At 40.6% G+C, this 23,776-nt stretch overlaps 1 protein-coding gene across 2 annotated transcripts in view; it reads right to left on the bottom strand.

Annotated features, from left to right (window-relative positions):
- Positions 1–23,776, bottom strand: part of BANK1 (B cell scaffold protein with ankyrin repeats 1) — a 304,678-nt gene that overhangs the window by 208,275 nt on the left and 72,627 nt on the right. For both annotated transcript variants that reach the window (XM_075127546.1, XM_048847348.2), the window contains 3 exons: positions 9,973–10,124; positions 7,536–7,671; positions 3,769–3,911 (listed from right to left, as the gene is read on the bottom strand). In XM_075127546.1, coding sequence (XP_074983647.1) covers positions 3,769–3,911; positions 7,536–7,671; positions 9,973–10,124 — 431 coding nt within the window. The remainder of the gene's footprint in view (positions 1–3,768; positions 3,912–7,535; positions 7,672–9,972; positions 10,125–23,776) is intronic.

Raw genomic sequence — 23,776 nt, 5'->3', positions numbered from 1 at the left:
GCTCCACAGTGGGGTGGGGTTCCCCACATCCTGTCACACACATGGGACAGGGACTATGGCTCGGTCACCAACAGGGGGAAGGGACTCTGAGCCCACATAAGGGCGCGGGGGAGGGGAGGAGAGAAAGGGACTCAGATCCCCAGATCCAGCCATACAGAGAAAGGGAAAATATGGGGCTGATGGGTGCCCCTGGGCTTCTCCTCCCACTCTCCTGCCACTCCCATCTATCTCTGTCCCAGTGTCCCTCTCCATCACTAGAAGTAACGGAGGAGGAAAAGGACCTTGGAGTATTGGTTGATCATAGGATGACTATGAGCTGCCAATGTGATATGGCTGTGAAAAAAGCTAATGTCATCTTGGGATGCATCAGGAGAGGTATTTCCAGTAGGGATAAGGAGGTTTTAGTACCATTATATAAGGCACTGGTGAGACCTCACCTGGAATACTGTGTGCAGTTCTGGTCTCCCATGTTTAAGAAGGATGAATTCAAACTGGAACAGGTACAGAGAAGGGCTACTAGGATGATCCGAGGAATGGAAAACTTGTCTTATGAAAGGAGACTCAGGGAGCTTGGCTTGTTTAGCCTAACTAAAAGAAGGTTGAGGGGAGATATGATTGCTCTCTATAAATATATCAGAGGGATAAATACCAGAGAGGGAGAGGAATTATTTAAACTCAGTACCAATGTGGACACAAGAACAAATGGATATAAACTGGCCACTAGGAAATTTAGATTAGAAATTAGACGAAGGTTTCTAACCATCAGAGGAGTGAAGTTTTGGAATAGCCTTCCGAGGGAAGTAGTGGGGACAAAAGATCTATCTTGCTTTAAGATTAAACTCGATAAGTTTATGGAGGAGATGGTATGATGGGATAACATGGTTTTGGTAATTAAATATTCATGGTAAATAGGCCCAATGGCCTGTGATGGGTTTTTAGATGGGGTAAGATCCAAGTTACCCGGGAAGGAATTTTCTGTAGTATCTGGCTGATGAATCTTGCCCATATGCTCAGGGTTTAGCTGATCGCCATATTTGGGGTCGGGAAGGAATTTTCCTCCAGGGCAGATTGGAAGGCCCTGGAGGTTTTTCGCCTTCCTCTGTAGCATGGGGCACGGGTCACTTGCTGGAGGATTCTCTGCTCCTTGAGGTCTTCAAACTACAATTTGGGGACTTCAATAGCACAGATATAGATGTGAGGTCTTTTTTAGGAGTGGTGGGTGAAATTCTGTGGCCTGCATTGTGCAGGAGGTCAGACTAGATGATCATAATGGTCCCTTCTGGCCTAAATATCTATGAATCTATGAATCACCTAAATCCCCCAAACCCTCTCACCTCCATTACCTCCCATCCCCATTTATCCCCCTTCCCTTGCTACAGCCCCAAACCCTCTCATTCCTATTTCCCCCCACTCCTCCACACCTTAAAATACCTATTCCCTGCCAGCGAGCATGCACTTTAAATAAATAATAATAATTTTTAAAAAACCCTGTCAGATTTTAGTAATAAGCCGCCCACCCATTTCCAGATTTCTGTCCCAGGTAAGGCTCAAACTGACACTAGGTGGGGGGTCAGATTCAAAGAACCACAACTTTTTCCCTGGAGCTAACCAACTAGCATGAAACTTTGCTGTCTAACAATCCTGTTAACGCCTCTGTCTGCACGTGCTCAGTGAAATCTATTAGGAGTAAGAATCAGCACATGCGGCTTGCAGGAAGCCTAACTGCAGAAGCAAAATCTTTTTCAAATAATGTTTTAATTTGATTTCCCATAAAGGGCTGGTTGGTGCCATGCACTCTGTTGGGATAACCTTGAGCATTTGAGACCTTGGTCCAATAGTCTGAGCCCTGGATTGACCTTTATGTGTGAGCTAAAAAGGTTGTTAGAATCTCTAAAGTTTAAGAAAAGCTATTTTTATTTTCATGGGACTTTATCTCAGGAACCCCTTGTTCAAATGTCCCCAAATTTGGACTGCTAACAGAACCCACACTCCCATATCAAAACTTCAAGAGTCAAGCTTTAAACAGGAAGCTCATCTTACCCTTAACTATAAAAAGGCTGTTGCTCTGCTGCTATAATAAGAGGTTAAAGGAGTTGAAAATTGTGGGAAATAGCTTAGCTAGTGCAGTTACATTGCTCCATGGCTTGGTGTTCATCATTAAAAATACCACCACAAAATGGATTTCCCATTACCATTCTTTCCCACAGAACTGTCATGATGCTGTGTGGATAGGGCCACTTAATTGATTATGAAAAAGTCTCTTGGCAGTGACTTATGTTTCCTATACTAACCCAGAGCACATAAAGCTAAATAGCCAGACTTACAGTAGCTCCAAATTTGTACCCCTATTCATTACTCAGGTGAGTAAAGGTTAGGAGATCATTAAAATATGCCTGGCATTCAAAACACTAGTAGTGTATTTCCTAGTACACATACTGTTCTGCACGGAAAATTTTTACAATTTGTATTTGAATATTATTTAAAATTGTATATGTCTTACTTACTGAATTTTAGTCACATTGTTAAGATGAGGGGCCAACCTAATGAACAAAATAATCTAATAACCTACAGACATTTAAGACAGACATGGTATTGCTAGCTCACTATTTTTTTTTAAACTCAGTCTCACACCCTCTCCTTTCAACAGAAAATTTTGTTAAATCCAGATCAAGGTAATTTTAGATGGCCTTTAATCTAGAGATTTAAGAATGATCAGATATTGTAAAGACTTTCCGAGATGCACTGGCAGGATAAGCTACACTTTATTTTATTTTATTTTCCAAGAACAAAAGTGAATTGTATTTGGAAGAAATCTACCACTGTGTTTAAACAGAATACTAATGATGTAATATATAATGTTTTATTAATCCTTTTGTTATGCGTGTAATGCCTTAGGTGGTAGATAAGGTATATTTGTCACAGGAGAATGAGACTTGTCTACGTTACACAGACTTTTTTGTTGTTGTTCTTTCTTTGTCATTACAATATAGATGTATCAAATATGCTCAAACTATCAATCCTTGGACAAGTGATATTTCAGTTTCTGTCCATCCTAAAGACTGCTTTCTTTTCCTGTTGTTTTTTTTACATGTTGCTGGTAAAGGAGACTTCATGCTGCAGTGGCTTTATACTGCAGTCTGCAGTGCTGAGTACGAAGTCCAGCTTCAAAGCCTGAATTCTTCTAAACACATGCAAATATCTGCATGGCAACCAGCAGATCTCATGAGTTATAACTGAAAAGCTGTGTGCAATCTGTATATGTATAGTAAGCTCATGTTTTCCATACACAGTAAGCTTTCAGTTTTCAATACCAACCCAAAAGAAGGGATTTATTGCTGCTGGATATACTGTGGTCCAAATCTCTCTCGCCCTCCCTCCCCAATCCTGAAACACTGTGTGATTTAAGGACATTTTCCCTTGGTTTCAGAATAGGCTCAGCAGTTTCCTTTTTGCTATTGATAGAAATTAATTATTATTATTTTAATCTATGAGACAGGGGCATTAGTCTACGACTATAAAGAATCATTCAAATTTATGTCATTGTGTAAACAATAAATAACAAATAATACAACTAATAATAGCTCAATAGAGATCATTTGTTTTCACTTGTCTGATTTGTTTACAACTAGATATCTCAAAGACTGGCTTCTTTCCACTCTTGTTGATCATTATTTTATCAAAATAGCCTTTATAGCACAGTATACGTTCTCTTATCTCATACTGGCACCTTTATGCTTTTTTATTAACTTAATGGAGATGTCAACTTACCTGACAAGCAAAAGCTATTGGATCAGCCACTTTTTTAAATATGCGTTCAATCTCCTCTACTGCTGTGCAGTATTCAATCTGTGTCACGGCCTTAATGACTCCCCCACAGTAGACATTTACATTTACAGGACCAGCAGGAAAATCTTATAAAACACAAACAAAAACAGCTGCTGAAAACATTTTATAATGCCAGACAGGAGGTGTCAGGGAGTAAGTAAAAGAACAGAGAAATATCACAAACACCACATAAAAGGTAACGAATAAGATTTTAATTTCACAGATGTTTCAATGCAATAATTTTTAAACCAGTCCTTCAGTTTAACACAAAAATGCAACAAAAATACATATCTGTAAATTGTTATAAAATATAGCTATGTATTGTTTCAAATTAGAAGAGAGGTGAAAACAGAATGCTTCACTTTTCAACCTTCACTTTGATGGATTGATGCTCTATAATCAGCTGCCTTCTGCCTACAGATTAAGTAAAGGTTCAGTCATTTATTACAAGTTACAGATTTACTATTCATCTTTTGAAACATTTTTCTTAATTGCAGACAAGCCTCTCAGAATTGGGTTTTGTAGAAATTACAGTTTAATTACTTCCATTCCAGTTGTTTATCTACTGAAAGCTGAGGAAGGAGGTATTTGTATAGTCTGTTACTTTAGAACAACTTGCTCTGTGTATGCAGCATGAGACCTCTTTATGAGTACATTTTATAATTCATTAGTATTCACTGTGCCATGAATCCTGCTGTACCTACCAGCAGCAAAACTAAAATTCTAGTTCTCCTCACAAAAGAATTAAAAATGGACAAACTTGAAGTCAGAGAAGAAATGGAGAGTCAAAGAAACTCAGATTAATAGAAATCAGTATCTCAATTCACTTAAATGATAATAAGCACAAGCTCATTTTACTTTCCTTTGTTAAAATGAAATCAGCTGGATCCTTGGTCCAAACGGGCATTCCTGTACTTCAATTATTCTATGTTTTTCCCAGGGGGGAGGGGAGGGAGGGACAAATAACAAAGAAGCTAAATTAAACAATGATGGGAGGAAAATAGTGCTTCTGTTGGAATGCCAAACACTTTTTATTTAAAAGCTCTAACGGAACAAAAAACTGACCTTGGTTTGGGACAAAAAGAAACTGAACATATTAGTTATGCTTTGTATTTTGTGTTTACGAATCTATACCCCTTATGGCTATCTGCCCTGGCCCAATAATGTCCCCAGAAGATATGCCTGGAGGAGCCCCCACAATACAGTCAATGGAATTTCAGTTTGTCTTTTCTGAAAGATGCCTCATCACCAAGATCCTCCTCTGGCCAAGCACAGCCATTTCAGATCACCGCCTACCTCCCCAGGGAGCCATCCTGGTAATGAATAACTCTCAAGCATATGGATAATCAGGCAACTTGCAACCTCACCTTTGAGTGCCTCCATACTTGAATGGACTTCACAGAGACGTGGACCCCAGGAGCTCTTGTTCTAATCCCAGCTGTCACTGACTTGCCATGTTTTCCTGATCAAATCACAACTTGCTTGCCTCAGTTCCCCATCTGTAACATGGGGATAATACTACTCATCTAACCTCACAATGGTGTCATAAGGATCAATTAGTGTCCATATAGCCCTTTGAATGCACCATACAAATGTTAATGCACTATACAAATGAATGCACCATACAACTATTACTGTCAAAGCCACCTATGATCCCCAGTGAGAGGGAGCCAGTGGAGGCTCCTTTAAGGGAAGAGGAATGAGGTCAGTGATTGTGATCAACTTCTTCCCTGCAAAGAGAGATGCAGCCTCCCACAGGAGCTGATCTGAGAACACTATTACAAGAAATAGCTGCTGCTCCCGTGGGAGAGAAGAGAAGCTGATGTTCACTTCTGTTACCCACAGATCACATACGCCTCAGAGGGAACAATGGGATTTGCTAGTGCTTAGCATCCCCAAAAAATTAAGCCACTTACTTAGGCCTTGTCTACACTACACAGTTTTGTCAACAAAAGTCAGCTTTCATTGACAAAACAAAGATGCCAAAATATGGTGTAAAGAAAAGGAGTACTTGTGGCACCTTAGAGACTAACCAATTTATTTGAGCATAAGCTTTTGTGAGCTACAGCCACTTCATCGGATGCATCACGAAAGCTTATGCTCAAATAAATTGGTTAGTCTCTAAGGTGCCACAAGTACTCCTTTTCATTTTGCGAATACAGACTAACATGGCTGCTACTCTGAAACCTGAAAATATGGCGTGACAGGGTCAGGCCAGATGGCTATAGGAGAGTAATAGAAGGCAGATATATTAGCCCCAGGCTAAGTAGGTCCCTTTTCCCTGGGTAAGATAACAGGGAAGGTTCCAGAATAATCAGGAACCTTCGGGAGACAATTAAGACAGGCTGATTAGAACAACTGCAGCCAATCAAGAAGCTGCTAGAATCAATTAAGGCAGGCTAATCAGGGCACCTGGTTTTTAAAAAGGAGCTCACTTCAGTTTGTGGTGTGCATGTGAGGAGCTGGGAGCAAGAGGCACTAGGAGCTGAGAGCGAGAATGCGGACTGTTGGAGGACTGAGGCATACAAGCATTGTCAGACACCAGGAGGGAGGTCCTATGGTGAGGATAAAGAAGGTATTGGGAGGAGGCCATGGGGAAGTAGCCCAGGGAGTTGTAGCTGTCGCACAGCTGTTCCAGGAGGCACTCTAGACAGCTGCATTCCACAGGGCCCTGGGCTGGAACCCGGAGTAAAGGGCGGGCCTGGGTTCCCCCCAAATCCTCCCAACTCCTGGTCAGACACAGGAGTCGTCGACCTGGACTGTGAATTCAGAAAAACGGCCAAGCTGAGGGCTGCCGTGAAGCTCCAAGGCGAGCAAATCCGCCAATAAGTGCAAGACCCACCAAGGTAGAGGAGGAACTTTGTTACAATGGATTTTAGGGCCTAACTTCAGGCGACCAAGTTTGAAAATTGTAGCTTAAGTGTTTTCCTTCTAAATGATGTGGTATTACCACGGTTTTTTAAAATAAAATATTATGTACTACCACTTGGGAATTCACAGCATGCAACAGAGAGGCAAATTGAACCCTGAACTCCTAGCTGAATATTTCCATCACACCTCTAGTCCAATAACTGGGAGGGAGGTATGGCCATTCCCTCTGCATTCTGAAACTCATACAGTGAAAAATGTTGTTGTATGGTTTATCATGCTCCAGGCAAAATAAGAAAATAGAATAGCTAATATTATGGATAAAGTGATTGACAAAACCCAGAGAAACCAAGGGAGATTGAGTAACATAGAGAAACGAGGTGGATATGAAATCACAGCAAAGAAGGGAAATGTTCTCAGATGTCAGTAAGAATTATAGACAGGCATATGGGCAAAAAGAAAAAAACAACTTCGCTGAATAAAATAAGAGACAAAACATCTTGTTAAATCTAATGCTGTAATAAGAATATTAGCTTTGCATTTTATAGCAGGAATTTATTAAGAATGTTAATCTATGACTAATCAATGATATTTTAAAGCCTGCCACCTGCCACTTAACCACACAAAAACAACCCAATAAAATCCAGTTTCCCATAAATCACAAGCCTTTGTATTGGTGTATTAATAAAAATAATAATGCTCTGTATGCAAAACCCATATACAGGAAACACAAAATAATATTAGATTCTGATGGGAAGTGAAACTGCTTATTGTAAGACAAGTGAAGAGAGTCCAGGACCAAAATTTTCTATTTATTTAAAGCTACAGCAATGTTCTCTTACCTAAAGCTTTCATGCATCTGACCTTCTGATTCCAAAAGGCTGGCTGTGTCCTAATTCGTTGATTGTCTGTTATGAATTCAATTTCTACAGTTTCCGTTATTTCATCTCTCAAAAGAATGAATATTTCACCAGGGTTCTATAAAGTTAGAAATATGCTCCCATTAGCCTTTCACCAAATTAAACTGAAACCATAAAATGTAAATTATATGCTTTAATGTAAGTTGCAAGAAAAGTTCTTTTACCAATAGCTTTATATCCTGAAATATTATTATATAACAGCTGTGATGCTATTTCATTAAGTTCTCCTTTATGTTTCTCTAAGTAAAAAATTGACAGGATTATTGTAATAGTTTGAATTCTGTTTACTAAAACCATATATAATTAAATTCTTTTCACTGTAAGCCTAAAATCATATATTCACTTCCAGTCCACAAAGGGTGACATTCCCCTCATGCAGGGGACCCCTACACTACTTAAAACACACTTAAACACTCAGAATTGGATTCATGGGTAAGGAACTTAAGTGGTACAATGGTCTTCTGCGGACCCTCTGACCAAGAGAGAATTTCAACATAGAGAACATTAGTGAGCTACAGTACGTGATGGGCCAAATTCAAAGGTGACCTAGGTGGTGTAAGCTGCATCTCAGAGGTGGTATAAAACTGCATCTCAGTTTTAGGGGTAAGCTGGTGCATTTTAAATACTAAAGTCAGAATTATAGTAAGGCAAGGAACTAACAAGAAGGTGTAAAATAAAATAAGCTGACTACTTTATCTTATGCCTTCCTGCGCCCGCCCCTTATTTGTGCACTGCTCAACCGTCTCTGTATACAAGTGACACCAGTTAATACTCACTCATGGTGACTCCCACTGTCATACTGGTCTGTAATGTTGCACTGTTCAACATCTTTTAACCTGGCCCACTGATTTGTGGCAAATTTATATATTTTCACTGGGAAAATATAAACACATGCTAGTGTTCTTTGAAGAACAGAACAAGAGTCAGAACAACCATTCACTATGAACAATTCACTGCGCTATATTTGCCACCCTTCAGATCAGCTAAAACTGAACTAAATTTCACCCTTAATCTCTTTATTAGTCCTTCAAAACAAAATGTATACCCTTATATCACTACATAATCTCCCTTCTGAATGTGATGGGGTGATCCGTGCATGAAAGGACCCTTCAGAACAGCAATCTGGGGGCAGAGGGATAATCTAGGCCCTTGTTTTTCTTATCTTTTTAACCAGAAAGATTTCCCAAAAGTCAAAAGGGAATATATTTGTTTCACTGTTTAGAGAAGCAGTTTAATACTTTCTAGTATATCCCCTGTTCCCAAAATAATAATTTCCTAATTTATATTATCGAAAGGTCTTATAGAACTTAACAGACAATGACAACTCTTCCAAAAAAAATCGGAACTAACCTAGAAAATTCTATAAAAGGGATATTCATTATTAAATTCAATTTGTTAGGTTAAAATTCTATTGCAAGTTTCTACGGTTTAGAATAATACTCTCCATCTTCATAATGGGGCTTTCCAGTGAGGAAAAACAGTATTTCTCAGAAGTACATATTTTAAAGCATACTAACTGTAATTCTTTATTCAATTCTATAGGTTTTAGCGTAATATATGTAGAGCCCTATTGGTTTCATCAGTGCTGATTACTGAAAGAGTTTCCAAAATAGTAAAAGTTTTAAGCTAAATATGTTCTATATGCATGTCTTTCATCTGATTTTCAGCTATAATCAGTAATCTAGGGTTCGCTGAACCACTGCTACTCAGTGGCATGGAATAGCCTATTTGTAACATAGCAGCCAAAACTGTACAACATTCCTTCCACTTCTCTGCCATGCCATTATTCACCTGATTCTTCAGCCCTCACATGACTGTGGCCACTTACTTGTCTAAGGGCTACAGGGTTGGGGTTCAGATGTTGCACTCTTTATACAGTTTTCATGCTTTTGTGTTTTCTCACATACAGTGTTGATTTTTAAAAATGAGCATTCATATGTTTGTACACACACACACACACACACACACACACACACACACATCCACACACACACATCTACCACCCCAAACCTGATTCTTACTGAGAGGCAATTAATATCTTTTGAAAGTTCCTGACTACAATTTTCCTTTACATTGCAATGAAACATGTTGAAGCGGAATTATATCTGACCCAATCTGCCAAACAATTTTTAATAGAAGTAAAGTCATGTAACGATTGTCCCAAATCCATATTAGTTTGCAGATGTTTGTATTGGATGTGACACACAGACAGCATAACTCCCACTGCAGGTAAACTCTCATTTGTGCTCCAGAGTAGTGATCTGCCCCACAGAACTGACATGCTATGAAGGAGCTTGTAGCAGTGGCAGGGCAGAAGAGTGATATTTATCCCTAACTTTTTAGCATTGAAAGGTCTTACCTCACAGGATACCCTTTCTGGTAGCACCAATACTGATGGTCTTGAAGTTTCCAACGTTTCAGAAACGACTTCAGTTTCCAAACTCACATCTGTTTTCACTGATACTCCTCCTTCATTCAACTGCAAGTTAACTTCAGAGTTATTTTGGTAATCTGAAAGATATAATATTGTTTTGAAATGTATTGTTAGTCATCCTACACAAATAAAACATGATGGGCTGAAAACTGCTAGACGATGATTGTTTACAAAATGCTACTGATGTACGTGGCATTTTGTGAAGAAATAAAAGAAAGTAGATGAAATCCTGGCCCCATTGAAGTCAATGGATTTCATCCAGTGTCCTTGTCCAAAATTCCCACAACCCATATTCATCTCAATAGTCTTTGCTCACATGAGAAGTTTCACTGAGGTAAAACGTATTTGGCTTTGTCTACAATGGGGATTTGCCACCAGTGTAGTTGCAACAGCAAACCACAGTCTATGCAGGGTAAACTGAGATAAGCAATGATTTTCATCACTGCAGCTTATCCTTGTTTCAAACAGGGCTAAGCTTTACTGATGCAAATGCCACTCACCTGACTCAACAGGTAGGAAACTTTATAGGAGCTGCTGGGGGCAGACAGCCGCTGGGAAAGGGCTGGGGGAGGGGACACACACCAGAACACAAAAGGTGGGCCCTTTCTCCTCCAGGGTTTCTCTGCCTCCCATTGGCCAGCCAGAGGGAGTTGGGAGGTAATTGGCCCCTTTTTTCCCCCCACCCCATTAATTTAAACCTTTGCCTAGGTCTTTTGGAGCTTCTCACTCCATTTTAGCTATCCTACCCTCCTCCTCTGTAGTTTTAGGATACAAGCCGTGTATTTCAGGATGTTATAGATCTAATCAATTACCTCTTTTGGGATGTTAGGAAGAAACTTTTCCCATTGGTGCCAAATGGTGAGGGGCCTTTTGGGTTTTTTCCACCTTCCTTACAGCCCCATGGAGACAGTTGTGTTAAATAGCAGTAGGACTTAGAAATAAATATTAGTAACTTGTGTGACTGTTTAGTTTGTCATAACTTTTGGCTGGTGTCCAGTGTGGATAAAAAGGCCAAAATGGCCAGTTCCCTGAAGTAAGAGACCTGGGATTTCTTTGGTAGACTTGTGCTTCTGGAAGAAGGGGAGACCTGAAGTCGTTGCAGACTGAGGTCCCTCTTTTGGTACTGTCTGTCCCCATTAGAGTGGGGAGGGTGAGAAGATATACCAGAGTGAGCTGAATCCTAGGGATAGGTTGAGGTTAGTCTGCTCTGAATTGTGTTTTATGGTTGTAGCCCTGTAACCCTTGCATTGGACCCATTTAAATACCTGGCACACATAAGTCAGGAGAAACGGGGCAGATGACACTGGAGTTGTGTTCAGCCATTAAATCCACCTCTGTGCCTGTTCTCATTCACCTGTGTGTCCTGACCAACTGCAGCATTGTCTGGCTACACTAGGGGTTTGCCTCAGGGCAGCTACACTAGTGAGCTGCTACCAATGGATCTAACCAGGGCAAATCCCTGGCATAGACAAAGGTCTTTGCCATAAATATGTAGTGGATGTAATGAGCAGCATGAGTTCCTTCGTCTGTCATTCACATCTAACAAGATGGACTCACAGCATCCTAAACATATACACTATCTGTGCACGATGATATTCTGATTTTAAAATAAGACACCATCCCATTTAGTTTGTGTGCAATTTACAGTGATGGGTTTCTTCTTTATTCCACAATACTAGTATGGCCGGAAGAGCTGTAGCAGGAGCCCTTCATCCCATCTCAGAATTTTAATGTGAAAACATAAAAGAATTGGCTAAACCCCTTTAAAATCCCTCCTGGCCAGAAGAAAAATCCTCTCACCTGTAAAGGGTTAAGAAGCTAAAGGTAACCTCGCTGGCACCTGACCAAAATGACCAATGAGGAGACAAGATACTTTCAAAAGCTGGGAGGAGGGAGAGAAACAAAGGGTCTGTGTGTCTGTTGGTATGTTGCTTTGCCGGGGATAGAACAGGAATGGAGTCTTAGAACTTTTAGTAAGTAATCTAGCTAGGTATGCGTTAGATTATGATTTGTTTAAATGGCTGAGAAAAGAATTGTGCTGAATAGAATGACTATTTCTGTCTGTGTGTCTTTTTTGTAACTTAAGGTTTTGCCTAGAGGGATTCTCTATGTTTTGAATCTAATTACCCTGTAAGGTACCTACCATCCTGGTTTTACAGGGGTGATTCCTTTACTCCTATTTACTTCTATTTCTATTAAAAGTCTTCTTGTAAGAAAACTGAATGCTTTTTCATTTTCTCAGATCCAAGGGTTTGGGTCTGTGGTCACCTATGCAAATTGGTGAGGATTTTTACCAAACCTTTCCCAGAAAGTGAGGTGCAAGGGTTGGGAGGATTTTGGGGGGAAAGACGTGTCCAAACTATGTTTCCCAGTAAACCCAGTTAGAGTTTGGTGGTGGCAGTGGTTATTCCAAGGACAAAGGATAAAATTAATTTGTACCTTGGGGAAGTTTTAACCTAAGCTGGTAAAAGTAAGCTGTCATAAATATAAAGGGAAGGGTAAACCCCTTTGAAATCCCTCCTGGCCAGGGGAAAGCTCCTCTCATCTGTAAAGGGTTAAGAAGCTAAAGGTAACCTCACTGGCACCTGACCAAAATGACCAATGAGGAGACAAGATACTTTCAAAAGCTGGGAGGAGGGAGAGAAACAAAGGGTCTGTGTGTCTGTCTATATGCTGGTTTCTGCCGGGGATAGACCAGGAATGGAGTCTTAGAACTTTTAGTAAGTAATCTAGCTAGGTATGTGTTAGATTATGATTTCTTTAAATGGCTGAGAAAAGAATTGTGCTGAATAGAATAACTATTTCTGTCTGTGTATCTTTTTTGTAACTTGAGGTTTTGCCTAGAGGGGTTCTCTATGTTTTTGAATCTAATTACCCTGTAAGATATCTACCATCCTGATTTTACAGGGGGGATTTCTTTATTTCTATTTACTTCTATTTTTATTAAAAGTCTTCTTGTAAGAGAACTGAATGCTTTTTCATTGTTCTCAGATCCAAGGGTTTGGGTCTGTGGTCACCTATGCAAATTGGTGAGGCTTTTTATCCAACATTTCCCAGGAAAGGGGGGGTGCAAGTGTTGGGAGGATTGTTCATTGTTCTTAAGATCCAAGGGTCTGGGTCTGTAGTCACATAGGCAAATTGGTGAGGTTTTTTACCAAACCTTGTCCAGGAAGTGGGGTGCAAGGTTTTGGGAAGTATTTTGGGGGGAAAGACGCGTCCAAACAGTTCTTCCCCAGTAACCAGTATTAGTTTGGTGGTGGTAGCGGCCAGTCCAAGAACAACGGGTGGAATATTTTGTACCTTGGGGAAGTTTTGACCTAAGCTGGTAAAGATAAGCTTAGGAGGTTTTTCATGCAGGTCCCCACATCTGTACCCTAGAGTTCAGAGTGGGGGAGGAACCTTGACATAAGCTTAGGAGGTTTTCATGCAGGTCCCCACATCTGTACCCTAGAGTTCAGAGTGGGGGAGGAACCTTGACACCATCCCATTTAGTTTGTGTGCAATTTACAGTGACGGGTTTCTTCTTTATTCCACAATACTAGTATGGCCGGAAGAGCTGTAGCATGAGCCCTTCCTCCCATCTCAGAATTTTAATGTGAAAACATAAAAGAATTGGCAATTGCCTCTCCAGAACTGTGTTTTAGAAAAAGCCGTTCTTCACACACCCCCTACTTCTCAGCTTTATCATTATTACTCCATTCTACTGACTAGCTCTGACATAGTACAAAATGTTAGACAGTCTCGCCACCTCATCTCCCAGGACAGCAGCACATTCGTAACGATACAGGATTATTCAGTATTCTGCAGCACATTTAATGTAGTCTAATGATATTTCAGACTTCTCATCAGCCAGTCAGGATTCTGTGAGCAGTCAGAGGACCAGAGCATTTTGTATTACTGTAAATTATGGAACACTCAGTCAATTACAGTCAAGAACACAGACAACATTAAGGTGCAAACTCGTGATGGGCGGACCTCGACATTTTGGGAATATGTTTTCTTTTCAGATAAGCCCTAAAGGTGACTGATCGGGTGTCCTCCTCAGACTTGCCCAGAAAGAGCTAAGGCAGGCCAGAAAGTCCAGTTAGTGACCGTGATTGCTGGGGAGGGACCATGCTGAGATTGCTCAATCAGGGCAAACTGCAAAGAATGGGGCAGACGATCCCTAACACTGGTGGTCTGTTCTAATAATTAGATTCACCAAGCTAGCAACAAAACAGCTTCTATAATTCCTTACTGGTTACCAAGAAGCCCCAAAATAGTCTTCCTTAACTAATCCAACCTTGGGCTCCTACCCGGACAGCCAAATCAAATATGATGAGGATTACTAAAATCTTATTCACCATAAAGTTCTACCAATTCCAAAGGATCAGACACATTACCCACCAGGTCAATGAATATTTCAGATTTTACTCAAGCACACACATACAGCCAATTCTTATTAACTAATCTAAGATTTATTAAAAAGAAAAGAAACAGTACTGTCGATAAAGATCATTATACATACAGATAAGAATAAAGTTCTTGAGTCAGTTGCACATCGTAAAGCCCTACTACTGCTATATAAATGCCAGTGTTGAAAGAAGCCAAAATAATTGCTTTCGAAGTAGGAGACATTGAGCCTGTCACAACATTGCAATTATTTTGTAATTATTATGCAGTTTTAGCTCAAATATTAGTCCTCACCATAGGCAAAATCTGCCCCCTCTCTCCTCACACAAATTGTGTAGCCAGACTTGCATGCAGAGACTTCCATGGGAAAGGGGAAGTCCTCCCACCGTGCCACAACACTGCTGCTACTGCAACCCTGTGGATGCAGAAGCTTTTGCTACTGCTGTGCCCCTGCTTGATAAGGAGTGATGACCAGTGGATATACATAATTTCATATCCACAAACCCAGCTCCATCTCCTCCCCTGACCGACCCTTTTCCCATCCTCTGCAGCCTGTATGGGGTGCAAGACCTCATCAAGGACTTTCCAAATCAAACTCCTGAAACTTCTGCACAATGAATTTCATTGCAGGCAGGCACGTGTTTGGTTACAAAAACAGGTGCAGGATTTTCCCTGTTTCCTAGATGACCCAGAGAATTCTGACTGACACAGTGAACAGATAGTCATAAGACAGCTTGCGCACGTTACCATTGTGTAAAACAATACTGTACATTTATTATCAAGTCAGATTGTAGCTGATGGATTTTATTATTAATATAAACTTTTGTCATACAAGAACTAATCAATATGGAGCTTAAAGGCATGAAGGAATGTGGCAAGCTGTCTGCTCTTTGGGTGACCAGCTGTCCCGATTTTATAGGGACAGTCCTGATTTTGGGGTCTTTTTCTTATATCGGCTCCTATTAACTCCCACTCCCTGTCCCGATTTTTCACACTTGCTGTTTGGTCACCCTAGCTACTCTAGAGCCCCTAACATTGCTGACTGCTATTGGAAATATCCCTAACCTAATGAATACCAGAGAGAGATACTGGGAAAGTCTATAGAAAGAAGGTTCAATTACAAAGAGACAGAGCTGGCTATTATCAGTATATGAAGAAAATTGCAGACCAAAGTTTGTCCATCTACACAGTGAATAGAAGGGGTAAGAAAGTAAAATCCCTTGGAAGTAGATCCCTTACTGTTCATCTCAGTAAAGCTGAACCTCAGAATTACCAACACCACAGGAATGGAGGTTGTTCATAACTCTGAAATGTTCGTAACTCTGAAAAAACATTATGGTTGTTCTTTAAAAAGTTTACAACTGAACATTGATTTAATATAGCTTTGAAACTTTACTATACAAAAGAAAAATGCTGCTTTCCCTTTATTTTTTTAAGTAGTATACATTTAATACAGTACTGTACTGTATTTGCTTTTTTGCTTTTTTTTTGGTCTCTGCTGCTGCCTGATTGTGTACTTCCAGTTCCAAATGAAGTGTGTGGTCAGCTGGTCAGTTTGTAACTCTGGTGTTCGTAAGTCTGAGGTTCTACTGTATTTTATTCTTGTCATGGTGAACTGATTACATAATAATTCTAACACGTACTCTACAGTCACCTTCAGATTTAGATCAAGACATTCCGATACCCATTTCCCACTCAAACAATGCAAAATTTCAGGTGATGTTAACTCACCTATTTTTATTTTAACCTCAAAAAGCATTTTCACTGACCAAAACAAGCACATTTAAAAATACACTGACTGCATAATATAAAGAAGCTAACTGTGCAAACATATGAAAGATCATGCCAGTTTTACTGGGATAATCCTAGTTAGCCATTTGATTTCCCAGTGTCCCACAAACTTCTTTTCAGGAAGATCTTCTTCCAGGAGATCTTCAATGATCTTAAAACTCAAAAAAGAGTCCTACAAAAAGTGGAAACTCAGTCAAATTACAAAGGATGAATAAAAAAAATAACACAAGTATGTAGTGACAAAATTAGAAAAGCCAAGGCACAAAATGAGATCAAGCTAGTTAGAGACATAAAAAGTAACATGAAAACATTCTACAAACACATTAGAAGCAAGAGGAAGACCAAGGACAGAATAGGCCCATTACTCAATGAAGGGTGAAAGACAATAACAGAAAATGTGGAAATGGCAGAGGTACTTAATGACTTTGTTTTGGTTTTCACCAAGAAGGTTGGTGGCGATTGGATGTCTAACATAGTTAATGCCAGTGAAAATGAGGTAGGATCAGAGTCTGAAATAGGGAAAGAACATGTCAAAAATTACTTAGACAAGTTAGATGTCTTCAAATCACAGGACCATTAGCAATTATCTTCGAAAAGTCATGGAAGACGGGAGACATTCCAGAAGACTGGAAAAGGGCAAATATACTGCCCATTTATAAAAAGGAAATAAGGACAACCCAAAGAATTACAGACCAGTCAGCTTAACTTCTGTACCCGGAAAGACAATGGAGCAAATAATTAAGAAATCAATTTGCAAACACCTAGAAGATAATGAGGTGATAAGTAACAGTCAACATGGATTTGTCAAGAACAAATTGTGTCAATCCCACCTGATAGCTTTCTTAGAAAGGGTAACAAACCTTGTGGATAGGGGGAAAGTGGTAGATGTGGTATATCTTGACTTTAGTAAGGTTTTTGATACTGTCTCGCATGACCTTCCCATAAACAAACTAGAGAAATACAACCTAGATGGAGCTACTATAAGGTGGGTGCATAATTGGTTGAAAATCATTCTCAGAGAGTAGTTATCAGTGGTTCACAGTCATGCTGGAAGGGCATAACGAGTGGGGTCCCACAGGGATCAGTCCTGGGTCTGGTTCTGTTCAGTATCTTCATCAATGATTTAGATAATGGCATAGAGAGTACATTTACAAAAAGTTTGCGGATGATACCAAGCTGGGAGTTGTTGCAAGTGCTTTGGAGGATAGGATTAAAATCCAAAATGATCTGGACAAAGTGGAGAAATGGTCTCATGTAAACAGGATGAAATTCAATAAGGACAAATGTAAAGTACTCCAATTAGGAAAGAACAATCAGTTGCACACATACAAAATCGGAAATGACTGCCTAGGAAGGGGTACTGCGGAAAGGGATCTGGGGATCATAGTGGATCACAAGCAAAATATGAGTCAACAGTGTAACGCTGTTGCAAAAAAAGCAAACATCATTCTGGGATGTATTAGCAGGAGTATTGTAAGCAAGACACAAGAAGTAAGTCTTCCACTCTACTCGCACTGATTATGCCTCAACTGGAGTATTGTGTCCAGTTCTGGGCACCACATTTCAGGAAAGATGTGGACAAATTGGAGAAAGTCCGGAGAAGAGCAACTAAAATGATAAAAGGTCTATAAAACATGACCTATGGGGGAAGATTGAAAACATTGGGTTTGTTTAGTCTGGAGAAGAGAAGACTGAGAGGGGAGATAACAGTTTTCAAGTACATAAAAGGTTTTTACAAGGAAAAGGGAGAAAAATTGTTCTTCTTAACTCTGAGGATAAGACAAGAAGTAATGGGCTTAAATTGCAGCAAGAATGATTTAGGTTGGACATTAGGAAAAACTTCCTGTCAGAGTGGTTAAGCACTGGAATAAATTGTCTAGGGAGGTTGTGGAATCTTCATCATTGGGGATTTTTAAGAGCAGGTTGGATAAACACCTGTCAGGGATGGTCTAGATAATACTTAGTCCTGCCTTGAGTGCAGGGGACTGGACTAGATGACCTCTTGAGGTCCGTTCCAGTTCAATGATTCTATGATACCTGAAGTGTCCCTGATTTTCCATGTTATCAATCAAAATGTTTGATTTTTGTATATTACGTAATGTCTGTTTAAGACATATTGCTATATGCAAAGTAGAATTTGCTCTGAGTTTACCAGGAACAAACAAGACAGTGAATGACCATTCAGTGTGATGAAGTGTTTGGAGTGATGTCAAATGAACACAGATGCTATCATAGAATATCAGGGTTGGAAGGGACCTCAGGAGATCATCTAGTCCAACCCCCTGTTCAAAGCAGGACCAATCCCCAATTTTTGCCCCAGATCCCTAAATGGCCCCCTCAAGGATTAAGCTCACAACCCTGGGTTTAGCAAGCCAATGCTCAAACCACTGAGCTATCCCTCCCCCTAGGAGGAGCTAGCAAACAAACAGGGGACTTTAGTAGGGGAGTTCAGCGAGGGACTGTGAAAGCCAGACACACCTAATAAATATTCTCTAAACTTTGACCAGTAACACCCCCCCCCACACACACACACTCCCTGTGCAAAAAACACCACACACACTACACACACTACCCTGCAAGAGTAAAAATAATACAGGCGGAAGTCAGGCAGCAGACTGGGGGTTACCCATCTTATTGCACTGAATGCAACATGCATGATTATATGTATTGTGGTCAGGTGCTATATGTGTGCATTCGGTACAAGTCGCACATGGCCCTCAGAGACCATGTACGGGGGGCTCAAAACCAGAGTGACTGAACTGGAGGAGTTCACGGACACAGTAGAGTAGTCCCACCCCAAGGCTGACAGCCTCTGTGCTGATGAGGAGGATGAGAGTCTTAGGAAGGAGATCATCAAGTTGGAGAAGACAGAAAAGATCCCATAGTTGGGACCCTGCTTCCAGATGATCTCAAGGTATCCTCTCTCACTGAGGATACCTCTCCCCTGGAGAGGTCGCTCATATTAGGTAGATAGGTAATAGTAATTGGTGATTGAATTAATAGATATATAGATAGTTGGGTTTATGATGACGGAGAGAACCATATGGTGAATTGCCTGCTGTGTGCGACGGCTGAGGGGCCTCTCGAGACATCTGTGCAGTGCTGAGGAGGAGCCAAAGGTCGTGGTTCAGTGACATAGGGAGAGATCCTGGAGGCCAAATTTAGGCTGCTAGATAGCAGACTGAAGTCCAGGACCTCCATGGTAGCATTCTCTGAAATGCTTCCCATTCCACAAGCAGGGCCAGTTAGGCAGGCAGAACTGTACGGTCTCAATGCATGGATGAGATGATGGTGTTCAGAGGAAAGATTAAGGTTTATTAGGAACTGGAGAATGTTTTTTTAAAGCAATCCTGGCAATTACAGGCTAGTAAGCCTTCTCCTGTACCAAGCAAAGTAGTTGCAACTATAGTAAAGAATAGAATTATCGGACACATAGATGAACACAGTGTATTTGAGAAGAGTCAACATGGCTTTTGTAAAGGGAAATCATGCCTCACCAATCTATTAGAATTATGTGGGGGAGGGGGGTCAACAAACATGTGAACAAGGGTGATCCAGTGTAACTGGATTTTCAGAAAGCCTTGACAAAGTCCCTCACCAAAGGCTCTTAAGCAAACTAAGTAGTCATGGGATAAGAGGGAAGGTCCTCTCATGGATCAGTAACTAGTTAAAAGATAGGAAACAAAGGGTCAGAATAAATAGTTAGTTTTCACAGTGGAGGGAGGTAAATAGTGAGGTCCCCCAAGGATTTCTACTGGGATCAGTGTTATTCAACACTGGTAAGTGATCTAGGAAAAAGGGGTAAACAGTGAGGTGACAAAGTTTACAAATGACTCAGAACAAAGCAGTCAGCTTTGGACTTGGGTAACAGTTAAAGGGATTTCACAAAACTGACCAGTCACCCATCAAAATGCTAGATGAAATTGAAGGTTGATAAATGCAAAGTACTACATATTGGAAAACATAATCCCAACTAAACATACATAATGATGGGGTCTAAATTAGCTGTTACTACTCAAGAAAGAAATCTTGGAGTCATTGTGGATAGTTCTCTGAAAACATCCGCTCAATGTGCAGCAGCAGTCAAAAAAGCGAACAATGTTAGGAACCACTAGGAAAGGGATAGATAAAACAGAAAATATCTTAATGCCACAATATAAATCAACGGTATTCCCACACCTGGAATACTGCATGCAATTCAGTAGTTGACCCATTTCAAAAAAGAAATATTAGAATCGGAAAAAAGTACAGAGAACCAAAATGATTAAGGGTATAGAACAGCTTCCATGTGAGGAGAGATTAGAAAGACTGGGACTGTACATTTTAGAAAAGAGACAACTAAGGGGACTGGAAGACAGGGAATGGATCACTTGATGATCAGCCTGCTCTGTTCATTCATTCTGAAGCATCTGGCACCAGCCACTGTGAGATGGCAGGATACTGAGCTAGATGGACCATTGGTCCGACCCAATATGGCCATTCTTATGTTCTTATGACACTTTGTCAAAATGAATGGTAGTGTCACATGTCTAGTGTCTCATGATAAACCCATTAAAACAAGTTTTTAGAAGATATTCTCCACTCTGAGCAATATGCATATGTCACTTTAGCTTAGAAACTGGCAGCACTGACAAGAGAACAAGTACTTTTTTATTTTATATGAGTATTTCACAACTCTAAAAAATGTTGCCATAAAAATGTCCTTTCTATTGTGAAAATATTATCACCTTAAAAAAACACTGATTAGAAAATAAATGTCATTTAGATGTTGTATCTAGCTATAAAAGTTCCAAAGAGAGAGGTAATGAGCTCACATAAATGACTCTTTGAGTCAGTGTTTTATTAAATCTCAAGAAACCTAGCAGCAAAGAAAGAATGGATATAGAAATTTATGTAATACTTTCAGTTAATGTATCATTATGAACTAGATCTCATTATATACTTTTTCATATTACTTCCATATTACTTTCATATACTTTCATATTACTTAAATGATAAAGTGATCATTTATCAATCCAAAGGTGTTAGAAAGTTCAGCCAACCATTCTCTACACACACGAATAGCTAAAGAAAAAGTGTGACGGTACAAGAGCTCAACACCTTTGAAAATTATTCACTAAGAGTTTTTAAAGTAATGAAGACCCATATAAAGACAAACGTGGTAAGATATAGGGTATGAAATAAAGCTGTATTTTAAAGAATCCTTATTGAGATTACAGGGACAAACCATCCCGAAGTGTAGAAAGAATAGTCAATATGCCAGGTGACTAGTTTGGCTTAACAGTGAAATTCTTGCTGATCTTAAACACAAAAAAGTGGAAGACTGGACGAATGACCAGGAAGGGGTATAAAAATATTGCTTGGGCATGCAGGAGTGAAATCAGGAAGGCCAAATCACACCTGTAGTTGCAGCTAGCAAGAGATGTTAAGAGTAACAAGAAGGGTTTCTTCAGGTATGTTAGCAACAAGAAGAAAGTCAAGGGAAGTGTGGGCCCCTTACTGAATGAGGGAGGCAACCTAGTGACAGAGGATGTGGAAAAAGCTAATGTACTCAATGCTTTTTTTGCCTCTGTCTTCATGAACAAGGTAAGCTACCAGACTACTGCACTGGGCAGCACAGCATGGGGAGGAGGTGACCAGCCCTCTGTGGAGAAAGAAGTGGTTTGGGACTATTTAGAAAAGCTGGATGAACACAAGTCCATGGGGCCGGATGCGCTGCATCCGAGAGTGCTAAAGGAGTTGGCGGATGTGATTGCAGAGCCATTGGCCATTATCTTTGAAAACTCATGGCGATCGGGGGAGGACCCAGAGAACTGGAAAAAGGCTAATGTAGTGCCCATCTGTAAAAAAGGGAAGAAGGAGGATCCTGGGAACTACAAGCCTGTCAGCCTCACTCAGTCCCTGGAAAAATCATGGAGCAGATCCTCAAGGAATCATTTCTGAAGCACTTAGAGGAGAGGAAAGTGATCAGGAACAGTCAGCATGGATTCACCAAGGGCAAGTTATGCCTGACTAATCTAATTGCCTTCTACGATGAGATAACTGGCTCTGTGGATGAGGGGAAAGCAGTGGATGTGTTCATAGAATCATAGAATCATAGAATATAAGGGTTGGAAGGGACCCCAGAAGGTCATCTAGTCCAACCCCCTGCTCAAAGCAGGACCAATTCCCAGTTAAATCATCCCAGCCAGGGCTTTGTTATTCCTTGACTTTAGCAAAGCTTTTGAGATGGTCTCCCACAGTATTCTTGCCAGCAAGTTAAAGAAGTATGGGCTGGATGAATGGACTATAAGGTGAATAGAAAGTTGGCTAGATTGTCAGGCTCAACGGGTAGTGATCAATGGCTCCATGTCTAATTGGCAGCCGGTATCAAGTGGAGTGCCCCAAGGATTGGTCCTCGGGCCGGTTTTGTTCAATATCTCCATAAATGATCTGGAGGATGGTGTGGATTGCACCCTCAGCAAGTTTTCAGATGACACTAAACTGGGAGGAGAGGTAGATACGCTGGAGGGTAGGGATAGGATACAGAGGGACCTAGACAAATTAGAGGATTGGGCCAAAAGAAATCTGATGAGGTTCAACAAGGACAAGTGCAGAGTCCTGCACTTAGGACGGAATAATCCAATGCACTGCTACAGACTAGGGACCGAATGGCTCGGCAGCAGTTCTGCAGAAAAGGACCTAGGGGTTACAGTGGACGAGAAGCTGGATATGAGTCAACAGTGTGCCCTTGTTGCCAAGAAGGCTAATGGCATTTTGGGATGTATAAGTAGGGGCACTGCCAGCAGATCGAGGGACGTGATCGTTCCCCTCTATTCGACTTTGGTGAGGTCTCATCTGGAGTACTGTGTCCAGTTTTGGGCCCCACACTACAAGAAGGATGTGGAAAAATTGGAAAACGTCCAGCAGAGGGCAACAAAAATTATTAGGGGACTGGAACATATGACTTAAGAGGAGAGGCTGAGGGAACCGGGATTGTTTAGTCTGCGGAAGAGAAGAATGAGGGGGGATATGATAGCTGCTTTCAACTACCTGAAAGGGGGGTTCCAAAGAGGATGGATCTCAACTGTTCTCAGTGGTAGCAGATGACAGAACGAGGAGTAATGGTCTCAAGTTGCAGTGGGGGAGGTTTAGATTGGATATTAGGAAAAAAATTTTCACTAGGAGGGTGGTGAAACACTGGAATGCATTACCTCGGGAGGTGGTGGAATCACCTTCCTTAGATGTTTTTAAGGTCAGGCTTGACAAAGCCCTGGCTGGGATGATTTAGTTGGGGATTGGTCCTGCTTTGAGCAGGGGGTTGGACTAGATGACCTCCTGAGGTCCCTTCCAACCCTGATAGTCTATGATTCTGTGAAATGATACATAAAACCTAGGATGTACAAATGTAACTAAACATGGTGAAATAAAGAAAAATGATATATTCCTTAACATTACAGTGTTTTTGCAGAATTCCTTGCCCTGTTATACAAGAACAGCGTTTGTTATAAGCTGCAAATCTGTATGGGATTGGTACTGCCAGTATGTTTTCTATCTGAGAAAACAG

This window comes from Caretta caretta, chromosome 4 (assembly GCF_965140235.1).
Source record: "Caretta caretta isolate rCarCar2 chromosome 4, rCarCar1.hap1, whole genome shotgun sequence".
NCBI classification, from domain to species: Eukaryota; Metazoa; Chordata; order Testudines; family Cheloniidae; genus Caretta; species Caretta caretta.
Note: the sequence above shows the minus strand (reverse complement) of the source record. Positions and strands in the feature narration are given on the sequence as shown.